Here is a 12,230-nt window from a genome sequence, read left to right as displayed (position 1 = left end):
TACGGTTTATTTTTTTTAATATAGAGCGGATTTGGATATCAAACTGAATATCAAACATGATTCATTTGATATTCGATATTCGTTTGACATTTGGTCTGGGTTATATATTGGATATAGAATGGATTTGAATATCCAACTGAATATCAAATGGGATTTTGGTATGTTCGATATTCGTTTGACATTGGTTTTCAGGTTCCATTGGATACTGAACGGATTTGAATACCGACTTGAATATCAAACAGGATTTCTTTTTCTGTTCGATATTTGTTTGACACTAGTTTCCGGTTTATATATTGAATATTGAATGGATTTTAATATCAAACTGAATATAAAACAAGATTCCTTTTCTGTTTGATATTTGTTTGACATTCAGTTCCGGTTTATATTTAGAATATAGAACGGATTTGAATATCAAAATTAAAATCAGACAGGATTTTTTGCTGTTCGATATTTGTTTGACATTCGTTTTTAGGTTATATGGAATGAATTTGAATATCAACAAAATATGAGACCGGATTTCTTTGCTGAATATCAATCTGAATATCAGACAGAATTTATTTGCTGTTCGATATTCATTTGACATTCGTTTCTGGTTTTTTATATTGAATATAGAACAGATTTGAATATCAAACAGAATTTTAGTTCGATATTCGTTTGACATTTGTTTTTGGATTCCATTAAATACTGAACGAATTTGAATACATAATTGAATATAAAAAGGGATTTCTTTTTCTGTTCAATATTCTTTTGACATTGGTTTCCAGTTTATATATTGGATATTGTATGGATTTGAATATCAAATTGAATATCAAACATGATTCCTTTTCCTGTTAGATATTCGTTTGACAGTCGTTGCCGCGTTATTGGTGCTTCATTTAAACAACTGTTATTTTGATTATGATCTTCCTACATATTTGATGTTAATGCTGCTGATTAGAAATTACCCTTTGAAACACATGTACAGCATATAGAAATTGACCATATATAAAACTGGTATTTTTTTATGTTTTTAGTACCGCTGGGTCGATACCATTGCGGATGGACCGAAAGTCCCCTAGGATATTCGCAAACAAAGTAGTCAGACTTGTCTGAGCCCGAATAATATCATATTTTATCTACCCTATTGATGAAATCTTGCAGTATTCCAAATTTAAAAATACGTAAAACCCTGAGGCTTTATTCCTTCCATTGCGTGTGGTAGATCCTCTCGGTGATGATTTGGCTTCCTCTTTCGATCGTTTTGGGTCTGAATACTTCTTGTATATTTTTAATATTTTGATTATGTTCTACCTACATATTTGATTTAAATGCTGCAGGTGAGAGGTTAGTCCTTGAAACACGTGTAAAGCATATCGAAATTTACAATATATATAACTGTCATTTGTTTTGCATTTATATTATCAAACAGGATTCTGCTGTGTTCGAAATTCGTTTGACATTCGTTGCCAGGTTATATATTATATATAAGACGAATTTGAATATCGAAAAGAATATCAAACAGGATTTTTGATGTTGTTCTACATTCATTTGACATTTGTATCCGAGTTATGGATGTAGAATGGATTTTAATATAAAACGAACATCAAACAGGATTCATTTCCCATTCAATATTCGTTTGGCATTTGTTTTCGGGTTATATAATGAATATGGAATGGATTTGAATATCTAGCTGAATATCAAGCAGGAATTTTGTCTCTGCAATGATCGTTAGACATTTGGTTCCGGGTTATATAGATGTAATATAAAACAGATTTGAATATTAAACTGAATATCAAACAGCATTTTAGTTGCTGTTCGATATTTACTTGACATTCGTTTCTAGTTCATGTATTAAATATGTAGAACGGATTTGTATATCAAAAAGGATTTTGATCTGTTCGATATTCGTTTGACATTCGTTTTCGGGTCCATTGAACACTGAACGGATTTGAATACCGAATTGAATATCAAAAATCATTTCTTTTTCTGTTCGATATTCGTTTGACATTCTTTTTCAGGTTATATATTGAATAAAGAAAGGATTTGAATATCGAATAGAATAACAAACTAACATTTTTATCAATTTAAAGTGGAATAACATACATTTAACAACTGATCATGACCTATCACTGTGATACAGATCATCTATTATCAGTTGAGCAAATTTCATCCACTGTAACTTGAGCGAAGTCTTCCTAATCATTGGCGGATACAGGTGTTAGGCATCCTTTATTTATATTAGAGAAAATTGTTATTTTCACGTGTAAAATTGACCCCCACAAAAAAGTAAATAATGTACTAGCACCCCTCTCTTTTGTAAATATCCAGCTTGCACCCCTTTTTTTAAAGTCTCTGGATCCGCCCCTGCTAATCGTGAACACAATCATGGGAAAACATATCGGTTAGGTAAGCCTACGGAAAAGAAACAAAAGATTTCAGCGTTTGTTCTGAAGAGAAGTGATAACAGACGACCAACATACGTCATGAAGGTGAATATTAACGAACAAGACTTTTCGGAAGCACATAGAGAACAACGAAGCATAGTGGTGTGTATTGGAGAGACTATGTTCGTGGTGTAATCAAAACAGGAATTTGTAGACAGCTAATGTACATGTAGATATATTTAGGTTTCCATTTCTTTAATTTTTTTAAAATGATTTACATTGTAATATAGATGACAAGAGTCCTATAGAAGTACAACATCATCGTCGGTGATATTTTCTTACGGGCAATGCCACTTCCATCGAGTTTGTAATCTTTGTAAATATTCTTGTTTTCAACAAATTCAGAGTTTATTTGCGAGAACTGGAAAATAATTCCACTCCTCAGTGACGCGTAAATGTCTCCAATGTCTTAATTGGAAAAATTGGCAGTACTGCAACGCTAGAAGTCACTGACTTAAGGACTATAATTCCTTACGGCTGTTGTTTCGGCCATAAATACACACTGTACCTCTGAATGAGACGTTTGTCTTTTCCCTGAACAAAGTTGCATCTAGAATACATCTAGCTATCCAATAAGTCGTTTGCACAACCCTTACTTGTGGGATGAATATGGAGTATTAACATTTTCAACCGTTCCACTGTCATGAAGGAAAGACTTGACGTCAGCCAAGTCAGCTAGAATTTTAATTTACTGCGCCCTCCTATCAAGTTTGTTCCTTTGTCGGAGAAAAACTTTATTATTTGATTCCTTATAGAGATGAAGCGTCGTAGTGCTACTAATACAAGATGAGGTACTTATTTCTTTTATATACCTATATATGTAAGGCTTGAAATGATAGGCCACAAAACATCACAGTACACCATTTCGAATATATGATACCTCCTCGACTTTTTCGAGTCACTCTGTCCTAAGGACCCTTCAAAAATGTAAACTCAAAGCGTAGTCTGTTATTGCAACTATATCGGATATTAACATATATCTGTCACATGTCAACGTATCTCAGGTCGCCAATGCGCTTGTTTCAATGTCACCGCTATGTGGAAAAAATGTATTATCTAGAAAATGAAAAAGTGGTTTATTTAGCCTGGAAACTGAAGAGGGAAATTATTTATCTGTAATTTGTTGTTTTAAAATTCATTGAAAAGCACAGAAATGTAAAATATCACATTTCAAGCAAGTTGCGAACCATGTACATGTATTAACTTTTATGCATATTTCTCAGACGTCCCAGAGCAAATTTTGAAAATAAAAAATATACATAATCATTGACTTTTAATTACAATTTTAAATTTTGTCATATTGTAGTCCGACTAAGGCTTAATAAACCGATCACGTGACTCATTTTTATTGCACATGTTGACATTTTATTAATCTTTTTTTGTGATTGGGAGGAAGTTTTACTTAATCAATATGTACATTTGATATGTGAACATCGACGAAATTTCACTTATTAAGATGAGTTTGAAAGAGGCTCGTTTAGGTTGACGAAAACATAAAATTATATGACATTTCTCCAAAACACATCCGGGGAACGTTAGATTTCATATAACAAGTTACATGCGATCTCCAATAGTGCGTTTAGCATTTGATATTAACCCGTTATTCACTTTAAAGTACTTCTCAAATAGAAATTTTTTTCTGTTTTGTTTCTGTTGAAGAGCACATAAAAAGTCAAGACAATGAAAGAAAACCAAGGGTAGTAAACCAACTCCTTTTTTTAGTTCCTTTGTTTTCTGTAAATACATCTGATATTCCGCGTGGTAGTAGTTCATAAAAACACAGCTAACAGAAAGTTATGTTTCATGATATGGAACCCATTGGATAAAATATATATTGCATATAGTGTGGGAGACTAACGTGAGAACCTGGACTAAGCCATTGGTTTTGTGTTTTTTTCAGGAATACATTTACTGGGAAAAAAGTCAACTATGTATTTACACCTGTTATAGAGTTTCAGTTTGTGGAATAATGAAATCAAATGAAACCGTCCAGAAACACAATCAGTAGTTGTATTTGCAACCTCTTTTGTTAGCATAATAAATCATTAGTGAATCTAATATGAATTACTATTTGTTATGCTTCTCAGACCTGTTCAATGATAATATCACATAGACAACAAACTCTATTTAGCTAACAAAAATCGACACAGATTCTACATACAGCACCCCGAGTCGGATTTCGAAAAGTAATGACAATTTTTGAATTACCGTATTACTTGTCTTTAGCAACCCCCTTGCATGACTGAAAAAATATTTAGTTTAGAAGGTACATGTAACAAGTCAAAAGAGGTTCATATTTAATAGATATTAAAAGACTTCAGAATATATCTGGTTAATAGGAAAATATGAGATGTGGTATAACTGCCAATAGATAGTCATCCATCAAAAACCAATCAACGAAAAAATAAACTTATGCAGGTCGCCACAAGGTCTTAAAAATGGGCAAAACCAATACCATAAAGCAAACTATAAAACGCTCCCTAGATGGTGATAAACTATTTAAAAAAGACGAAAAATCGACCTTATCTATCGTTGAAATAAAACGTAAAATGAAAAACAATGAACATAAAAAAATAAACAACGAGAACCACTGGACTACATGTCCCTGACTTGGACAGGCACAAAAAGTATGTAGCGGTGGGAAACAAGTTTCGTTCCAGAGCACTCATTCCTCCCCTAGGATGGGACAGTTATGGGAAAATACAAAAATAAAACAAACAATAAAAACCTTTCGAATTTTGATTTAACTCTTGAGATCTAAAGACAGGTTGGCGGTCAATTTAGACTTAGTTTTCTGATTAGGCAGAAATCAGAACTCTAAAAAATAATGACACGGTCTTCGTGGTTATTGTAACAAATGAGTTTTCCTTCTTCTCAATAATAGATTTTATAAGACAAACCTATATCAAAACTCGAATTAAAGGCTTTGAAACAAATACCAAATACGTAATATAATACAGTATTTTCACACAAATAGTAGCTCACATGTGTTCACCGATTATCCTCAAATTACATGTACACAAGTTGATGAGAAGGTATATCATTTAGATAACATGCTTCTGCTGCCAAAATTACAAAATCTAAATGTACATCCACTAAGATTTTGTGTAAACATCTTCATTTAATGACGTGGAAGTTACATTGCGTATACGTTGTTATGTTAAGTGGTGACTTCCTTAACAAAGTTCGCCATTTGTTGAGATGTTTAGATAGATACGTAATAGTCATCTGAATCAAATATTGAAGCAAAAAAAAGATAAACAAGTTCGGAGAAAAACCTGTTTGAGGAAGTGGTTGTGAAATTCTGGTATGTATAATTATATAGAGTTAGCAATAACCAAACAAACACATGTAAACAGTCGTGATTACAGCAACAAACATACATTTAAGCATCGTATAAATAGTTGAACAACATAAGATTGATGTCGCCGAAATATACAAGCTGTTGTTATCGTGAAAAATATTTTTGCACTTTATCTGTTCTGTTCTTTTTTAAACAATTTTTACATTGCTATTATATATGTTTATTGATATTTTTTTTCATGTAATTTTGATTAAAAAAGGAAAACGCATCTTTTAATATGAAATAAAACCTAAAGCAAAAGACAAACAATGACAATTGAGAGTACTTCTAGAATGGATTATCGCAAACAAGCCGTGTTTTTGTTTACCTGCATGTGGGAATTACATTTATGTGGTTTGTAAATTAGGTTTTTTGCCTCACGGCTTATTTAACCGAGACGAACGACTGGCTAAATCCCTGGGGAAAATACTGTCATCTGCCAAAATTTTACCTGTAAAATGTTATTAGAGTTATCAAAGGAACCAAGATTCTGGCAAAATATCAAACGAATGTACTCCAGAGACAAAAACCAAACATGGAAAGCAGACAAACACAAGAACATAAAGTAATTAAAATAAAACATACAAAGAAACAAAAGTAAATGGGCAACTCGGACTCTGGGAGCATGGACCAGGTGCATCGGTAGGGTAAATGTACTCTACTTTTCTAGAAACACCCGCCGAGTTGCTAACAAAAAGTCAAGACCGGGCTAGATGAAAGGAAAAAGGAAAACTATGGAAAATGGAAAACAGACATAGAAAACAGACCTTCACAACAAAGGTTAATAATTGAGTAGATTCAATGTATCAAATCTCCGAAACTAGGAATTTAACGATAACACGTCATCTATATAGCGAAACTGAGATAACGTATTTGTCCATCTATTTTGAAAAAGGAAAGGGGTTATTTGATGATATATATAATTTTTCAACAGATTTAAATGTACATTTTTGTACTCTTTATCAAGATAAAAATAAAAATTAATTGTTATTGTTTTTATCATAAAATAGCCAACTAAATTTAAATTTTAGTATTTAATTTTCGTTAGAACAAGGATCAAAATGTGTAACGGCAACCTTTTTGTTGTTCTTTATCTTGTATTTAAACATGAAGTATTTTACTGTAAAATTATGATGTAATGTATTTTGCTTAAATATGGTTTTAAAAAAATTGTACTTTTATGTTAGAAATTTATGAGTGCTTTATAAAACAGAAGTAATTTTAAGATAATAATTAGTTTTCAACCGTGAAACATGAAACAAAAAAGAGAAAAGGAAAAACAGGTGACACGGGTAATATAGGTGATATTCTAACGGTATTCCTATGAAGTAGAACGTCAGACTATGCATAGGAAATCGGGGCAATAATCACTGGAGGAAATAGGGAAGAAGAGGTTAATAATTTACGTTGCCGTATGAATGGAGTGTCAGGTAAAATATGCAATAAGGGCAATAAACTCAGGAAAAGCTGTAAAAAATACCTTTGACGTATGACATCCGGCATACGACCGAAGAGTGGGAAAGTATTAAGATTTGGTACAGAAATACTCTATATAATTTTGTCATTTATGAAAAGTGTTGCAAAGTTTTGTCATTGTCATGTCAAATGTAAAAATCAAAGAATTTCCATATCAATTATGTTACATTTCTTTCCGGTAGTCTGAATTCATTATTACATTGAAGAATAATAAGAAGCATAACATATTCTTATTAATGTAGCACATAGTGAGCTAAATTCTACTCACATTGCAACCTTACCTTTTTGCGAAACACGGAAAAAACGTACTTTTGTACGGATTGAAATTTATCAAAAAGTTCATTGAGAATGAAAATACTCTGGAGAAATATAATGCGATTCATGGTAGATTTATTTCTTTTTTTAAAACCTTACAAACGTCGAAACCTATGATGATACATTAGTACCAGAAAAGTTTTAAATTATAATCGATAACGATTATTTTAAAGTAGAAAATGGAAAAATACAAATAAAATTCCATCATACTTTTTTTCATAGCAACTTTCAAACTATTTTTGCAAACTATGTTGACTCTGCTGTTCATGTATGATGAAGCTGTTACAGGGAAATTGATGGTCAGCTACCATTGTTCACATAGTTAAAACTTCTTCCTTGGGTATGTGATGATACGAAATACGTTTACCAGGGCTCCTGACCGTTAAACAACCGGCTACATTGCACCGCATACTGTAATTGACTTAACTGGTGTAAATAAGGTCACTTCGATTTTTGGCCTTGCCGTTATTAGACATATTGATGACAACGCCAACCATCAAATACATGCAAAACAAATCTGTGACCAATTACGTCACCTCCGTAGTAAAGGTTCTGATATTTTGATGCCATTTTTAGACTTATTATAAATATTTAAGATCTAAGAGTTGGGTTTTTTAGTCGGTATAGTGTTCCAAATGCATATGCAAAATTTGAAAAAAATCACGAACTTACACTTTAAGGTTGTTAAAGAACCCGAAAAACTAGCAAAAAACAAAAAAAAACAAAAAACAAACAAACAAACAAACAAACAAACAAATAAGAAAAAGCCTGTTATTCAAATACTAACATTAAAACAAGCGACCAATGTCATATCTTAAGTGGTATCAAATCCAACAAAAGGCTGTTAGGAAACTATATCCTCAACGGTTATTGAGGCTCCAATTTCCTTATCCCTCTACATTTCTGAGTGATGTATATTTACACAGAGTACAAATGTAAGTTACAAAGTTGAATTAAACTGTCTTCAAACCTTAACTCAAAAGATTTAAATGTATAAATGTACCATTTGGCGGGAAATTTCTACTAAAATGGGAAGGGGATTTCGTGTTTTTTTATTTCTATATAGTTTTGTTTCGTTTTGTTTATGTTTGTGTATTGTTATGTATTGTTTTGTTTTTGTTTGTTTTCTTTTGTCAATTTGTTTTCATTTTGGTTAAATTGGAAATAGTACTATTAACTTATTATACCATTTGTTATTGACTTTCTCATTCATTATTTATCAGGTAGTTCAATCTAACTAGGAAATGGATGAGGAATATTCTTCAGAAGAATTGTTCCAATACCTCAGTCAAGTTTACGGAACAAAGGATATTGTAAAAACAAGACGTACAATATACTTAGCGAAGGAGATTATTGAAGATGGCAGTGATATTTGTCAAGTAATTCCAAGTGGGAGCAGAGTTGAGGGATTAGCGTTTGAAGGAAGCGACTTTGATGTTATGACTTTGTCTAAAACTGTAAGGGTCTATGAAAATCTATCCGCTATTGATATCTCAGATGGTTCTATCACGATTGTCATGGATACCGAGGAAACTAAACTAGGATTTACAAGACTCCAACTTCTGCAAAACGACAATCTACTTAATCAAAACTATAATCACTTTCTTCAATTAACTCAATGTGTTATCAACATAGACGGAAAGCACTACGTATCTAGTTCGTCTGTTCGGGATTTAATCGGAAACCTAGAAGACGGCATCACGCACGGACCTTGTAAGATGGTTCAGGAAAACGACATTGAAACCGAAATTCTTGTCTGTTTCCGATGTAAAGAATGGATTGGATTACTTTCATCATGGACAAAGAGGAGTCGGAACTCTTGGCCGGCTCAAGAGCTTTTGAATAAAATTACTGAATCCGGAATATTATTCGTTCCTGTAGGATGTAAAACATCAAAATACGAAGACGTCGAATGGAGGATTTCGTTATCCATAGCAGAGAAGAAACTGGTTCATTCATTCACTCACACTCAGCTCTTATGTTATGCCATGATGAAGACAATACTAGCAGATATAATTAAACAAAGACATGGTGAACTTTTATGTTCGTATTTCATCAAAACCATCATGTTTTGGTTATCAGAGGAGTATAATCCGTCATTTTGGAATCAAGGCAATCTTGTTCACTGTTATTTGGTGTGCTTGAAAAGATTGATATATTGTGTGCAATACCGACTTTGTCAGCACTATTTCATACCAGAAATCAACTTTTTTGAGGGCAGATTTGATGATGCAGACCATACTGCCTTGTTATATACGTTAAACAAAGTCTATCGCGGGGGAGTAGACACTTTGCTGTATACAGAAACATTGCAGAATTTTCAAGAAATATGTCAAATTAACGATCAACATTACATTGAATCCTCGGTTACATCGTCTGCTATTGAACCATTTAAATGGATGAATGTTTTTTCATATCACAATGAAAGTCCTTTTGAGGAAGTATTGCGAAAAGACGTAGGATATTGCTCGGTATCTGTACGACGTATGATTTTATATCTTAAATCACTAACATGTAACGGACGATTTTCGAGCCTTAAAACATCATTCATGTCGTACGAAAACAAACAGGTTTACGATCAATATAAATTTCTTTTACCTGAAATATTAATAGGTACAAAGACGGATTGTGTAAGTGGATGGTGTATGTTGGCTTCTCTATTCTATAGATTGGGACTCTATAAACAGTGTAAGTTCGTCGTTGACGACTGTATCAACAAGTGTACTCCAGATAAGCAGTTAGTGTGCTCGAATACGTTTTACATCCTCCCAAACTACTTGCATGATATTTCATCGAATAGGCGTACAATTACCAGCGTTTTACGACATTTGTTTCTTGATAGAGTGAAATTTGGGAATGATACCCTTTACCTACTTCCAAATGAAATGTATGTTTTGGAGCAAGAAATTATCAACGAAGGAGCCATAGGTATACCATCTGTTGCATTTTTACACTTTCTGGATTTTTTGTGTGCCCACCATTTAAGAAAGAATAGAGCAAAAAAATGTTCCTTTACAAATCTGCAACGGATTATTCGGGATAAGTACTTAATGCAAAATGAAAATTATGTTATAAGAGCAATGCAATTGTTAGAGGTTGCATACTACATGTTATGAATAAAAATGTTTGAAAGTTTAAAATAGAGTTAAAGAATTTCATTTATCTGAAAATGTGAGGAATACGGACATTGAAACGATGACAAGGAGAGACTTTAATTTAACAAAGATAATGTATTTTACTATTTGTCTATTTCTATTGTGTTAAATAGATTAAAATGAATTATATTTGATTTGTATGATTTATATTTTGACTTGCCGCCCTACAATACAACAAGAGCTAGGCATTCTTATATGATAATATTCGGGGCCGCCAAGTAGTTGCATATGAAGAGTGCTATATCAATAAATTGACTACCCATGGGATGTTATGTTGCTTTCCACAGTAACAATCTTTATAAAATGCGGCTTTTGGCATTTTCAATTTATCAGGCTGTATCACTGTCCTTTGGGCATAACATTTCCTTCAACATAAGCAACGATTGTATAATCAATACCACTGTCGTGTATCTCTCGAGCAAAAATGTCACATTTGAAGGCAGGTTTGTTTCATGCATCATAATATTTCTCATAACTTAAAGTAAGACTTGTCAACACTTTTTCCAAGTCAAAACTGAACGCTAATCAAGACAAGTATGGAACCATAAAATTTGGTAGCTACAGTTTCTCGAATTGTGTTAGCAGTGATTGACCACAATTCAGTTAAAATTAATTCATACACTGATTAGCTACATACAGTACCGCACGAAAAATCAAGCATTGGTGAAAAGGGTCAAGGGTGGTGTCAGCTTTATTATGTTTTCACTATCGTTACCTCAGTCATACCCGAACAAAGAAATCGTCATTCAACTCAGGATATCACATCGTCTACAATTTAGCAGCTATTACTTAAGTCCGCACAAAATAGTATTGTAACAATGTCTCGTTTTAGAAATTATTCTTACTATCCTAACGGTCATCAGATCAGAATTTATTTTTATGCTTATCATAATGATTCTTTATTGAAACCAATGATACATTTTCAAACAAGTACATGACAAACAGTCTAGACATTTTTATTTCATAATTGATAGAAGTTTTTCACAAGATTATATATCGATTTTATCAGGAATTCATTTTTTTTTCAAAAGATTCAAACAAATAATCTGGACTTTAGAATTCTTTTTAAAAAGTAAAATTCATATTACTCTATATATGTTATCCCTATATATCATCCGCTTACCAAATATATCTGTAATGCATCAGTATAATTTTTTAAATCATATGGTTAGATTGACAATTAACGCTGTTCATATCCTTATCGATGCTATTGAGCCATAAACTTGTGTTTGAAACTTAATATAGCTCTTCAACCTATATTCGTATTACATGTATCACGAGCTTTGACACTCTGGGTCGTATTTTTTTTCTTTTTTTTTCACTTCGTCAAAGTGTAATATCTTCATTATCTAATGTTTCATGTTTAAGAGTAATCATGGGAACCAAGGATATAGCGGTAATCAAAAGAATGCAATCCAGGAACAAAGACCACACATGGAAAACAGACATACACAACAAAGAACATAAAGTAAATAAAATCATACATACAAAGTAACAAAAGCAAATGAGCAACTCGGA

At 32.4% G+C, this 12,230-nt stretch overlaps 1 protein-coding gene across 2 annotated transcripts; it reads left to right on the top strand.

Annotated features, from left to right (window-relative positions):
* Nucleotides 1-5,578: 5,578 nt before the first annotated feature.
* On the top strand, nt 5,579-10,846 carry LOC148598371 (uncharacterized). 2 transcript variants are annotated; one of them, XM_088560470.1, is made up of 3 exons: nt 5,582-5,730; nt 6,437-6,546; nt 8,781-10,846. In XM_088560470.1, exon 3 carries the CDS (start codon nt 8,802-8,804, stop codon nt 10,671-10,673), a length of 1,872 nt encoding a protein of 623 aa, XP_088416596.1. In that variant the 5' UTR covers nt 5,582-5,730; nt 6,437-6,546; nt 8,781-8,801; the 3' UTR covers nt 10,674-10,846. The 2 variants fall into 2 exon arrangements, with proteins under 2 accessions (XP_088416595.1, XP_088416596.1); XM_088560469.1 differs by lacking the exon at nt 6,437-6,546 and having other exon boundaries at nt 5,579-5,730.
* Nucleotides 10,847-12,230: the final 1,384 nt, after the last annotated feature.

This window comes from Perna viridis, chromosome 14, assembly GCF_037379345.1.
Source record: "Perna viridis isolate PV_CMFRI_1.1 ecotype Kerala chromosome 14, ASM3737934v1, whole genome shotgun sequence".
Classification (NCBI taxonomy): domain Eukaryota; kingdom Metazoa; phylum Mollusca; class Bivalvia; order Mytilida; family Mytilidae; genus Perna; species Perna viridis.
Note: the sequence above shows the minus strand (reverse complement) of the source record. Positions and strands in the feature narration are given on the sequence as shown.